Source organism: Leuciscus leuciscus (assembly GCF_965113295.1).
Source record: "Leuciscus leuciscus genome assembly, chromosome: 18".
In the NCBI taxonomy this organism is placed as follows: Eukaryota; Metazoa; Chordata; class Actinopteri; order Cypriniformes; family Leuciscidae; genus Leuciscus; species Leuciscus leuciscus.
This window is the reverse complement of record NC_138742.1, coordinates 703,563-717,119: the sequence shown is the minus strand read 5'-3', so window position 1 is coordinate 717,119 and position 13,557 is coordinate 703,563. Positions and strand designations below refer to the sequence as shown.

The 13,557-nt window shown below is 41.8% G+C and overlaps 1 protein-coding gene across 1 annotated transcript; it reads right to left on the bottom strand.

Annotated features, from left to right (window-relative positions):
* Positions 1-8,536: 8,536 nt before the first annotated feature.
* trappc1 (trafficking protein particle complex subunit 1) lies at positions 8,537-13,537 on the bottom strand. The gene is made up of 5 exons (XM_082145992.1): positions 13,397-13,537; positions 13,122-13,220; positions 12,849-12,919; positions 12,449-12,587; positions 8,537-9,468 (listed from the first exon to the last, which is right to left on the bottom strand). The coding sequence occupies exons 1-5, from the start codon at positions 13,433-13,435 to the stop codon at positions 9,340-9,342; spliced, it is 477 nt and encodes a 158-aa protein (XP_082002118.1). The 5' UTR covers positions 13,436-13,537; the 3' UTR covers positions 8,537-9,339.
* Positions 13,538-13,557: the final 20 nt, after the last annotated feature.

Below are 13,557 nucleotides of genomic sequence, written 5' to 3'. Positions count from 1 at the left end.
CAAGGCTCAATTCTTGCGCCACTCCTGTTCAACCTGTATATGCTCCCAATGAGCCAAATAATGAGAAACAACCAAATTGCTTACCACAGCTATGCAGACGACACACAGCTGTACTTAGCCCTATCGCCTAACGATTACAGCCCCATTGACTCCCTGTGTCGATGCATTGATGAAGTCAACAGTTGGATGTGTCAAAACTTTCTTCAATTAAACAAAGACAAAACTGAAGTTATTGCGTTTGGAAACAAAGATGAAGTTCTCAAGGTGAACGCATACCTTCACTCTAGGGGTCAAACAATTAAAAATCAAGTCAGGAATCTTGGTGTGACACTAGAGTCAGACCTTAGTTTCAGTAGTCATGTCAAAGCAATAACTAAATCAGCATACTATCATCTGAAAAATATTGCAAGAATTAGATGCTTTGTTTCCAGACAAGACTTAGAGAAACTTGTGCATGCTTTCATCACCAGCAGGGTGGATTATTGTAATGGACTCCTCACTGGCCTTCCCAAAAAGACCATAAGACAGTTGCAGCTCATACAGAACGCTGCCGCCAGGATTCTGAGCAGAACCAGAAAATATGAACATATCACACCAGTCCTCAGGTCTTTACACTGGCTCCCAGTTAGATTTAGGATTGATTTCAAAGTATTATTACTGGTATATAAATCATTCAATGGCCTAGGACCTCAATACATTGCAGATATGCTCACTGAATATAAACCCAACAGATCACTCAGATCATTAGGATCATATCAGCTAGAAATACCAAGGGTTCACTCTAAGCATGGTGAGTCTGCTTTTAGCTATTATGCAAGCCGCAGCTGGAACCAGCTTTCAGAAGAGATCAGATGTGCTCCTACAGTGGTCACATTCAAATCCAGACTCAAAACACTTCTGTTTAGCTGTGCATTTACTGAATGAGCACTGTGCCGCTGTTCGTCCGACTGTACTGTACTGTATTTCATTTTATTTTTCTAAACTGTTTTAATTATTCTTATTTCTTTTTATTATTTTAATTTCTTCTATGTAAAGCACTTTGAATTGCCATTGTGTATGAAATGTGCTATATAAATAAACTTGCCTTGCCTTGCCTTGGATGGATGCACTTTTATGATGGACGGATGCACTTTTATGGTGGATGGATGCACTTTTATGATGGACGGATGCACTTTTATGGTGGATGGATGCACTTTTATGATGGACGGATGCACTTTTATGATGCACTTTTATGGTGGATAGATGCACTTTTATGGTGGATAGATGCACTTTTATCGTGCATAGATGCACTTTTATGGTGGATAGATGGACTTACCGTGGATAGATGCACTTTTCGTGCATAGATGCACTTTTATGGTGGATAGATGCACTTATCGTGGATAGATGCACTTTTATCGTGCATAGATGCACTTTTATGGTGGATAGATGGACTTACCGTGGATAGATGCACTTTTATGGTGGATAGATGGACTTACCGTGGATAGATGCACTTTTCGTGGATGGATGCACTTTTATGATGGATAGATGCACTTTTATGGTGGATAGATGCACTTTTATGATGGATGGATGGATGCACTTTTATCGTGCATAGATGCACTTTTATGGTGGATAGATGGACTTACCGTGGATAGATGCACTTTTCGTGCATAGATGCACTTTTATGGTGGATGGATGCACTTTTATGGTGGATGGATGCACTTTTATGATGGACGGATGCACTTTTATGGTGGACGGATGCACTTTTATGATGGACGGATGCACTTTTATGATGGACGGATGCACTTTTATGGTGGACGGATGCACTTATGGTGGATAGATGCACTTTTATGGTGGATGGATGCACTTTTATGGTGGATAGATGCACTTTAATGGTGGATAGATGCACTTTTATGGTGGATAGATGCACTTTTATGGTGGATGGATGCACTTTTATGGTGGATGGATGCATTTTTATGATGGATGGATGCACTTTTATGATGGATGGATGCACTTTTATCGTGCATAGATGCACTTTTATGGTGGATAGATGGACTTTTCGTGCATAGATGCACTTTTATGATGGATGGATGCACTTTTATCGTGCATAGATGCACTTTTATGGTGGATGGATGCACTTTTTGATTGATTGATTGATTGATTGATTTCTTTATTGTCATTGTACAAACATACAATGAAATTGTTATACTTTCCAACGTACACAGTAAAGAGTAGTTAAATTCATATTGCAAATTGCCCATTATTAAATAAAGTGCTTAGTGTTATTTCACGTAATTGTCTAACATGTCAAAAATGTCTTGTGCTAATAATTTGAGGATGTAGTTTCAGTTCATGGTTCATTATCCTGATGGCATTGGGATAAAAACTGTTCATGAGTCTGGTTGCGCGTGTTTTGATCGATCTAAAGCGTTTTCCAGATGGCAACAGTTCAAAAAGCTGATGGGCTGGGTGATTCGGGTCTGTCACAATGTTATGTGTTTTCTGCAGGCAGTGGGAGTTAAAAATGTCATCCAGAGCAGGTAGCTGTTGGTTTGTGATGTTCTGTGCGGTTTTTATAACTCTCTGCAAGGCCTTTTTATCACCAGCCGAGCTGCCTCCATACCACACCAGCATATTATATGTGAGGACACTTTCAATAGAACAGCGGTAGAATGACACCAGGAGCCGCCTTGACAGGTTTATTTTCCTAAGCATTCTGAGAAAATACATCCGCTGTTGCGCCTTCTTGACTGATGCTGTGATGTTTGTTGTCCATGAAAGGTCCTCAGAAATGTGTGTGCCCAGAAATTTAAAGCTTGATACTCTCTCCACTATCTCCCCGTTGATATGCAGTGGTGTGTGAACAATCGGTTTCTTCCTGAAATCAATAATGAGTTCTTTCGTTTTCTTGATGTTTAGGGTAAGATTATTCTCCGTGCACCACGTCGTCATCCTCTGTACCTCCTCTCTGTAGGCATACCCATCTCCTCTGGTGATCAGCCCCAGCACAGTCGTGTCATCCGCAAATTTAATTATGATGTTGTTGTCATTAGATTGTACGCAATCATGAGTATACAAGGAGTAAAGAAAAGGACTTAGCACACAGCCTTGTGGGGCTCCCGTGCTGATTAGCGTAGTTGTGGAATGATGTGAGCCCATCCTCACTGACTGTGGCCTCTTTGTTAGGAAGTCTTTAATCCACAGGCAGATGTTATGCTGTATGCCTAGGTCAGACATCTTGTAAAACAGTCTGTTTGGTAAGATGGTATTAAAAGCAGAACTGTAGTCAATGAACAGAAGCCGTGCATACGTCCCTTGATGTTCCAGGTGTCGCAGTACAGTGTGGAGTGCAGTGTTGATGGCATCATCTTTCGACCTGTTGGCCCTATATGCGTACTGGTGGGGGTCCATGGTGGGTAGCAGAGCAGACTTAATATGATATAAAACCAGCCTCTCCATGCATTTCATAATTATAGATGTTAGTGCAATAGGCCTATAGTCATTGAGGGATGTTATAGATGTTATAAATCATATATTTATGATGGACGGATGCACTTTTATGGTGGATGGATGCACTTTTATGATGGACGGATGCACTTTTATGATGGACAGATGCACTTTAATGGTGGATAGATGCACTTATGGTGGATTGATGCACTTATGGTGGATAGATGCACTTATGGTGGATAGATGCACTTATGGTGGATAGATGCACTTTTATGGTGGATAGATGCACTTTTATGGTGGATAGATGCACTTATCGTGGATAGATGCACTTTTATGGTGGATAGATGCACTTATCGTGGATAGATGGACTTTTATGGTGGATAGATGGACTTTTCGTGCATAGATGCACTTTTATGGTGGATGGATGCACTTTTAACGTGGATCGATGCACTTTTATCAATAGACGTGAAGGACTATAATGCGCTAAGAGCTCGCTCAAGTACTGCGGAGCTAAACCATTTAGTGCTTTGTAAGTAATCAGCAATATTTTAAAATGTATACGATGTTTAATAGGGAGCCAGTGCAGTGTTGACAGAACTCGGCTAATATGGTCATACTTCCTGGTTCTGGTAAGAACTCGAGCTGCTGCGTTTTGGACCAGCTGTAGTTTGTTTATTAAGCGTGCAGGGCAACCACCCAGTAGAGCATTACTATAATCTAGCCTTGAGGTCATGAATGCATGAAGTAATTGTTCAGCATGTCAATGAGAGCATATGACGTAATTTATATACATTTTTAAGATGGAAAAATGCGGTTTTACAGATACTAGACACATGACTTTCAAATGAAAGATTGGTATCAAAGTTTATACTTTCCCATTTACATGGTTATTGTTATTAGTGTTGGAAACTTTTATTCCTTCATCGAAGCAAGACCAGGAGACTTGGATCTTATAAGCAGAAGAGATTTATTCTTCCGAGTCTGTAGTTCATCAAGTCTAACTCAAACATTATACATTGTAGGTTATATACCTTCCAAGGGGGAGGGACTTTTGGAGGTGGAGACAAACTCAAACAAAGCATGCAAATGTAGGGATGAATCTTTCTATCAAGTGAAAACCGGTTAGGCAGGTTATCTGGCTTGCTCAAAGAAACAGGCCCAATCAGCATAACACTAGCACACGAATGATTCGTCTATGCAATTTGAATGATAATCACATCATTCTGAGAGAAACTGGGACTCCAAGAGCCATTAAAGACAATAAGGAGAAAACAGGAATTGCAACTTTGCTGAGAAGAATCATTATCTTAACCTTAAAAGCAAAATACAATATTCTTTACTGTGATGTTATGTATGGAAGCATATTTGAAATAGATTCTTAAAATTTGTTATTCCACATTAGCAAAAAAACATTCTCTCTCTCTCTGCAGACAATCAGTTCTAAACGAGATTTGTACAGAGATTTGGATGCCCTAACGCCAGGTTCACACATATTCAGTTTACTAAGGTGTGAAGTTTGATGCACAGATAGAGGAAAGTGCAAACATTTACCACAGCAAATTTGGAGTCTCTAACTCAATCCCTCTAGTGCCACCAACTGACCACAGTTTCACTTATGTTTATGCTAATAACCTCTGAACCGTAGGGGTGTCATGAACATTTTTCCGCCATTTAGAATTTTCCCCAAAACATATTTTTTTGAACTCCTAGACGGCTCGTTTGATTTTCATAAAAATTGATTCAGAACATCTTCAGACCATTCTGGCAAAAAATGATCAAAAGCTTTTTGATATATCCAACTGTTCTTGAATAACGCACAAACTAATTTGATGAAGAGCCTGCCAAGGCAACTCCGCAACGCTTTAGCGTATTCAGACCAAACTTGGTACATGTCATACTAAGCATGACATGAGCCTACATGCAGCGTTTCGGCACAGCGCCACCTACTGGTCAGGAAATATGAAAATTTGCCTTTTTTACTGAATGGTTTACCCACAAAATCCTAAAACGTCAATGCCCAGTTTTCCCATATTGGCTATTGTGGGTGTCGGCCATTTTGGGACCATTTTGTCCTAAAATGCTGTATTTTACGAACTGCTATGCGTATCATTATGAAACTTGGTATGTCATTGGGACCTTGCCCTGAAGATACTCACAAAGTTTCAAGACAGCACCACCTTGTGGTCAAAAGTTAAAATTACATTTCCAAAAATGTTTTGATTAAAATTGTATTAATTTGGGCTATTTTAATTAAACTGGTATTGATAGATTCCTTGGGTCATGCCGAAAACAATGATACCATATTTGCTCTAACTTCCTGTCTGCCATTTTGAATTTCTTTGAAACTTCTCATAGACCGTTTGTCTGATTTTGACCAAAATTGGCTCAGATCATCTTCAGAGGATGCCGGCAAAAAATTATCAAAAGCTTTTCGATAGACTGAACTGTTCTCGAGTAAAGCATCAAGAAATGTGTTGGCATGATACCAAGCTGATTCTGAGGCTGTAACTCTGCAACGCTTCGGCATATTGACACCAAACGTTGTGTGTCTTTGTTATCTCACACTGACCATGCCATAATAATTTGATAACAGCAAAAGTGTCAAAAGGGATAAGCAAGTTAATCATATTACAGTGATTGTATTTGTGATTTTTAAATTTTTTTTTGCCATTTTGACTAAAATAATCTAAAAACAACTTTAATTGCTTATTGTTGCAGTTTTTCTGAAGCTCTCAGCCTTGCTTGAGTTTCAGTTTGCTGCTATATTTCCTGTTTTTCTCCTCTTTATGCCCAAGTTAACAGGTTCATTATTATCACCTTTATTTATACAGCACTTTTTACAATAGATTGTTTCAAAGAAGAGAATAGTGTCATAGTCCAGCTTAAGTAAGTTCAGTGTTGATTCATTTCTGTTGTAAAATAGATTGTGCTGGCATCCTGGAAATGTTAAATCAGATGGAATCCCCACGTCAGAAATATCAGATCCGACCCCAGACACTGGATCCTGGCAAGTGAACACTGTTTATTAAGGGACAGTGTTGCCGCATATCAGAAGGCGGTGAAGGTGGCAAAAATGCAACATCTCTCTTTGATCATTGCTAACAGTTGCAATGAACCTAGAGTGTTATTTAATACTATAAACTCTGTTGTAAATCCATGCACCGCTGATCCGACTGAGGTTTCTATTACTACATGTGAGAAATTTCTTTGTTATTTTACTGACAAAGTAGCATCTGTAAGGCAAAACTGCGGGGCTAATTTTGACGTGCTTGTATCTGGTGTCCCTGGGCGCTCTGCAATTCTGGAGGAATTTAAACCAGTTTCTCTGACGCAGCTCTCTGATATAGTACAACATTTGAAGCCAACTTTTTGTCCTTCAGACATTGTCCCAGCCAGGATAGTGAAGGATGTTTTTAATAGCACCATTGGGCCAAGTCTACTCACTTTTTTTAATCTGTGTCTTAGTGTAGGTTCTGTCCCGGCTGCATTTAAACATGCTGTGGTCAGGCCCCTACTTAAGAAGCCAAATCTTGACCCTACAGTGTTGTCCAATTTTAGACCTGTCTCTCATCTGCCGTTTCTGTCAAAAGTTTTGGAAAAAGTTGTTTCTTTACAGTTACAAGCCTTTTTGCAACAGAACTCTGTGCTTGAAAAGTTTCAGTCTGGTTTCAGATCACGCCATAGTACCGAGTCTGCTTTACTGAGAGTACATAATGATATCGCCCTGTCTGTAGATGCCGGTAATCCAGCTGTTTTGGTGCTTTTAGACCTCACAGCGGCGTTTGATACGGTGGACCACGCAGTTCTCCTCTCTCGCCTTGATGACTGTGTAGGCATTCGAGGTTCGGCACTTAAATGGTTTAGCTCCTATCTGGCAAATAGGAGTTTCTCTGTTATGATAGGTGACTGCTCTTCGTCAGCTGCTCCACTCTCTTGTGGGGTACCCCAGGGTTCAATTCTGGGACCAATCCTGTTTTCCTTATATATGCTTCCATTAGGGGCAATTATAGGAAAGCACAACCTGTCTTTTCACTGTTATGCAGATGATCTGCAAATTTATTTCCCTATGCAATCGAAAGATAATATGGTGTTAGACTCCCTTCTGGACTGTATTAAGGATATCAAGCTGTGGCTGTCACAAAACTTTCTTAGCTTAAACGAAGCTAAAACGGAGTGCATAATTTTTAGTAACTCCCCTAATGGTCCATCGGTTAGTTTAGGAACCATGGCATCATTCCTGAAGCCAGCTGTTAAAAACTTGGGGGTTACTTTCGATTGTAACTTATATTTTGACAAACAAATCACAAATGTTGTAAGAATGAGCTTCTTCCAGCTTCGTCTTCTGGCTAAAGTTAAGCCTTTTCTTAACAGGCATGATCTAGAAAAGGCAATTCATGCTTTTATTAGTTCGAGGCTGGACTATTGTAATGCTCTCTATGTTGGTTTGAAGCAAACCTCCATAGCTCGTCTTCAACTTGTGCAAAATGCGGCTGCTAGGTTTTTAACAAACACATCTAGGCGGGCACATATCACGCCCGTCCTTTTTACTCTTCATTGGCTTCCTGTGCGTTTTAGAATAGAGTTTAAGATTTTACTGTTTGTTTTTAAAGCCTTAAATGGCCTGGCACCTGAGTATTTAGCTGAGATTTTAACCGTGCGTGACCATGGCAGAGTGTTGCGGTCTTCTAATCAATTGGTTTTAGAAGTGCCAAGGTCACGATATAAACGGTGGGGTGATCAGGCGTTCGGAGTTGCTGCACCAAGACTCTGGAACAAATTACCGCCTGATATTCGTATAATTACAGAGGAAACTACTTTTAGGTCTAAACTTAAAACATACCTTTTTAGAATGGCATTCAATACCCAGTAGTGGTGAGACATTTTGTTGTCGGAGCTGATTTTTTTTTATTATTCTAAGTTGTTTTGTGTTGTTTTTATCCCTTGATGTAAAGCACTTTGGATACCTGTAGGTTGTTGAATAGTGCTATATAAATAAATGTTGATAAATGTTGAAGAGATCAGTAAAACCTGTCAACAGCAAGTCTTCTCTGGTTCCCAAAAGAGTGTTCTTTCATCCTGAGAGTCTGACTGAGAAAGCCAGGAGACAACGCAATGATGATAAAAAAGAGAGCAGAGTTTATTGAATTGCCTTTGTTGCGTGTGTTTCAATGCTCAGACTTAATCTGAACAGAACAAATCCAACAAGTGTTATTATAACAAAGCAAAAACAATGGAAAATGACTGCTTCACAACATCGTCCTGTGAAGGTAAAAACTTTTAAATGGAGACATTCTCTAATCTCTAACTCATGAAGACAAATATCCCTTGACCACACAGTCATAGCATAGCAACCCACTATGGCAAGCATTGCAAGAGATGAGATAAGTCATATTAAAACATAAAATGATAAAAAGGAATAAAATGATGAATAAATCATTAAATTATATAAATAAAATAAAAATATGAATACATAATAAAATGACAACTACATACATGACTAATACTAATCACACACACATCTCTAATACATCTCTCTCTCTCTCACACACACAAAATCTATAAACAGTATTTTATTTCTCTGATTCCATCATTTCAACAAGTTCACAGTATCTGAACATTATTATTTTAGTAATTAAAGACACCAAATTAAAGAGGGACCAAAATCACACTGATTATGCTTTATTTTTCTTCATATTCATCTGTGCCAGTTTCGGACTGACAAATACATCTGTGTTCATCACACACTCGCACAATTCTTGGAAAGGCGGCAAAAATTAATCATTTATTTTGATCAGTTTTGAGAGAAAAGATCTTTTTACACTAATATTTAACATAAGGAACTGCAATCAGAGCTCTGACTGAGGAAGCAGACGTTACATATAAACAGAGGATGATGGTATTTTCTTGTTTTCCTGCTCAAGCCGCGCGGACGCTGAAGAACGGTAGCGCTCGGATGAAAGAGTCCAGTTTGGTGTTGAACAGGTCGCTCTGAAGAGACTCGCCCAGCACACACAGCGGGTTCTTCACGATGTACTCCACGTACAGCTGCAGTCAGACACAACCACAGTTACCACAGTAAAACCAGAGAGCATTAGTAGAGTGAGTGTGTTACCGTGCAGTAGAGTACAGCGAGTGTTACAGTGCAGTAGAGTAGAGTGAGTGTGTTACCGTGCAGTAGAGTACAGTGAGTGTGTTACCGTGCAGTAGAGTACAGCGAGTGTTACAGTGCTGTAGAGTAGAGCGAGTGTGTTACCGTGCAGTAGAGTACAGTGAGTGTGTTACCGTGCAGTAGAGTAGAGTGAGTGTGTTACCGTGCAGTAGAGTAGAGCGAGTGTGTTACAGTGCTGTAGAGTAGAGTGAGTGTGTTACAGTGCTGTAGAGTAGAGCGAGTGTGTTACCGTGCAGTAGAGTACAGTGAGTGTGTTACCGTGCAGTAGAGTACAGCGAGTGTGTTACCGTGCAGTAGAGTACAGTGAGTGTGTTACCGTGCAGTAGAGTACAGCGAGTGTGTTACCGTGCAGTAGAGTACAGCGAGTGTGTTACCGTGCTGTAGAGTAGAGCGAGTGTGTTACCGTGCAGTAGAGTACAGTGAGTGTGTTACCGTGCTGTAGAGTACAGTGAGTGTGTTACCGTGCAGTAGAGTACAGCGAGTGTGTTACCGTGCAGTAGAGTACAGCGAGTGTGTTACCGTGCAGTAGAGTACAGTGAGTGTGTTACCGTGCTGTAGAGTACAGCGAGTGTGTTACCGTGCAGTAGAGTACAGCGAGTGTGTTACCGTGCTGTAGAGTAGAGCGAGTGTGTTACAGTGCTGTAGAGTAGAGCGAGTGTGTTACAGTGCTGTAGAGTAGAGCGAGTGTGTTACAGTGCTGTAGAGTAGTGCTGTAGAGTAGAGCGAGTGTGTTACCGTGATGTAGAGTAGAGTGAGTGTGTTACCGTGATGTAGAGTAGAGTGAGTGTGTTACCATGATGTAGAGTAGAGTGAGTGTGTTACCGTGCTGTAGAGTGAGTGTGTTACCGTGCTGTAGAGTAGAGCGAGTGTGTTACAGTGCTGTAGAGTAGAGCGAGTGTGTTACAGTGCTGTAGAGTACAGTGAGTGTGTTACCGTGCTGTAGAGTAGAGCGAGTGTGTTACCGTGCTGTAGAGCGAGTGTGTTACAGTGCTGTAGAGTAGAGTGAGTGTGTTACAGTGCTGTAGAGTAGAACGAGTGTGTTACCGTGCTGTAGAGTAGAGCGAGTGTGTTACCGTGCTGTAGAGTAGAGCGAGTGTGTTACCGTGCTGTAGAGAAGAGCGAGTGTGTTACAGTGCTGTAGAGTACAGTGAGTGTGTTACCGTGCTGTAGAGCGAGTGTGTTACAGTGCTGTAGAGTAGAGTGAGTGTGTTACAGTGCTGTAGAGAAGAGCGAGTGTGTTACAGTGCTGTAGAGTACAGTGAGTGTGTTACCGTGCTGTAGAGCGAGTGTGTTACAGTGCTGTAGAGAAGAGCGAGTGTGTTACAGTGCTGTAGAGTAGAGCGAGTGTGTTACCGTGCTGTAGAGCGAGTGTGTTACAGTGCTGTAGAGTAGAGTGAGTGTGTTACAGTGCTGTAGAGTAGAGCGAGTGTGTTACAGTGCTGTAGAGTAGAGCGAGTGTGTTACAGTGCTGTAGAGTAGAGCGAGTGTGTTACCGTGCTGTAGAGTAGAGCGAGTGTGTTACCGTGCTGTAGAGTAGAGTGAGTGTGTTACAGTGCTGTAGAGTAGAGCGAGTGTGTTACCGTGCTGTAGAGCGAGTGTGTTACCGTGCTGTAGAGTAGAGCGAGTGTGTTACCGTGCTGTAGAGTAGAGCGAGTGTGTTACCGTGCTGTAGAGTAGAGCGAGTGTGTTACAGTGCTGTAGAGTAGAGCGAGTGTGTTACAGTGCTGTAGAGTAGAGCGAGTGTGTTACCGTGCTGTAGAGTAGAGCGAGTGTGTTACCGTGCTGTAGAGTACAGCGAGTGTGTTACCGTGCAGTAGAGTACAGTGAGTGTGTTACCGTGCAGTAGAGTACAGTGAGTGTGTTACCGTGCTGTAGAGTAGAGCGAGTGTGTTACCGTGCAGTAGAGTACAGCGAGTGTGTTACCGTGCTGTAGAGTAGAGCGAGTGTGTTACCGTGCTGTAGAGTACAGTGAGTGTGTTACCGTGCTGTAGAGTACAGTGAGTGTGTTACCGTGCTGTAGAGAAGAGCGAGTGTGTTACCGTGCTGTAGAGTACAGTGAGTGTGTTACCGTGCTGTAGAGAAGAGCGAGTGTGTTACCGTGCTGTAGAGTACAGTGAGTGTGTTACCGTGCTGTAGAGTAGAGTGAGTTACCGTGCTGTAGAGTAGAGTGAGTGTGTTACCGTGCTGTAGAGTAGAGTGAGTGTGTTACCGTGCTGTAGAGTAGAGTGAGTGTGCTGTAGAGTAGAGTGAGTGTGTTACCGTGCTGTAGAGTAGAGTGAGTGTGTTACCGTGCTGTAGAGTAGAGTGAGTGTGTTACCGTGCTGTAGAGTACAGCGAGTGTGTTACCGTGCAGTAGAGTAGAGTGAGTGTGTTACCGCGCTGTAGAGTAGAGTGAGTGTGTTACCGTGCTGTAGAGTAGAGTGAGTGTGTTACCGTGCTGTAGAGTACAGCGAGTGTGTTACCGTGCTGTAGAGTAGAGTGAGTGTGTTACCGTGCTGTAGAGTAGAGTGAGTGTGTTACCGTGCTGTAGAGTAGAGCGAGTGTGTTACCGTGCTGTAGAGTAGAGTGAGTGTGTTACCGTGCTGTGAGCGAGTGTGTTACCGTGCTGTAGAGTAGAGTGAGTGTGTTACCGTGCTGTAGAGTAGAGCGAGTGTGTTACCGTGCTGTAGAGTAGAGTGAGTGTGTTACCGTGCTGTGAGCGAGTGTGTTACCGTGCTGTAGAGTAGAGTGAGTGTGTTACCGTGCTGTAGAGTAGAGCGAGTGTGTTACCGTGCTGTAGAGTAGAGCGAGTGTGTTACCGTGCTGTAGAGTAGAGCGAGTGTGTTACCGTGCTGTAGAGTAGAGTGAGTGTGTTACCGTGCTGTAGATCTGCTGCAGTGTGTCTCTGCAGTTCGGCACGCCCAGGTCTGTGTTCATCACCAGTTTGATGCCCGTTGGAGTTTCATAATAATGCAGTTTATACCGACTGGTCTGGAACGCCAGAAACCCATCTTTCCTGAAGAGTTTGGTTAAGGAAAACACACACACACACACACACACACACACTCTCTCTCTCTCTCTCTCTCTCTCTCTCTCTCTCACACACACACACACTCACTAACTCACTCACTCACTCACACACACACACACACACACACACACACACACACACACACACACACACACACACACACACACACACACTCACACACACACACACAAACACACACACACACACACACACACACTCTCACTCTCTCACACACACACAGGATACATGTCCAGCGGACTCATCTTGCTGATGAAGGATCTGATGGAGAATAGCATCCCGTACATCAGCTTGAACTCCTGACAACAGAGGGAACAGAACAATGACGTCACTCTCACGAGCGAATCTGACAGATATTTACAACTGGAAGAACATTATCATACATTCAAGTTCAACTCTCTACAGGGAATTAAATGAACACAGGAAAGAACTTAAGAATTAAATAAATAAAAAAGCATAAACAATAAGGAGGAAACACAAGAAAAAAGACTGTGTTTCAACCTCTTCTTTGGAGATTCCGGCCTGTTTCTTGCGGTTCCACTCGCTGTAATGAAGACAGCTGCCATTGCGGTCAAATATGTAGAAGTTATGAACGGTCATCTGAGAGAAATGAGGAGATCACACGATTAACGAGGCGATGAGCGAATAATATCAGTCACACACATCGGCAGTATAACGCAGAATACAATTAAACACAAGATAAATACTGCTCGGTTATCTGTACTGTGTTTAATTCATGTTCATTACAGTAAATGCTGATGGATTTCATTGTTTACCTTCCGCGCGGCGTCAGCCCTCAGACTGACCCGACACATGCCTGAACAAGAAGAAAAAACTACCCTTGAAACAATTTTGGTACTAACATACTTCAAAAGAAAATTAACTAAACATATATATGATTGTTTACAACATGTAATGCATTCCCGCAGCTGTGTTT

Bases quoted from the DNA above. Each gene is read 5' to 3' on its own strand.
- trappc1 (XM_082145992.1), bottom strand. From the start codon at position 13,435: ATGTGTCGGGTCAGTCTGAGGGCTGACGCCGCGCGGAAG. The intron at 12,920-13,121 runs GTTGAAACACAG...CTCTGTTGTCAG, and splicing joins CCGGAATCTCCAAAGAAGAG to GAGTTCAAGCTGATGTACGG. The intron at 9,469-12,448 runs GTAACACACTCA...GTCTGACTGCAG, and splicing joins TGCAGCAGATCTACAGCACG to CTGTACGTGGAGTACATCGT.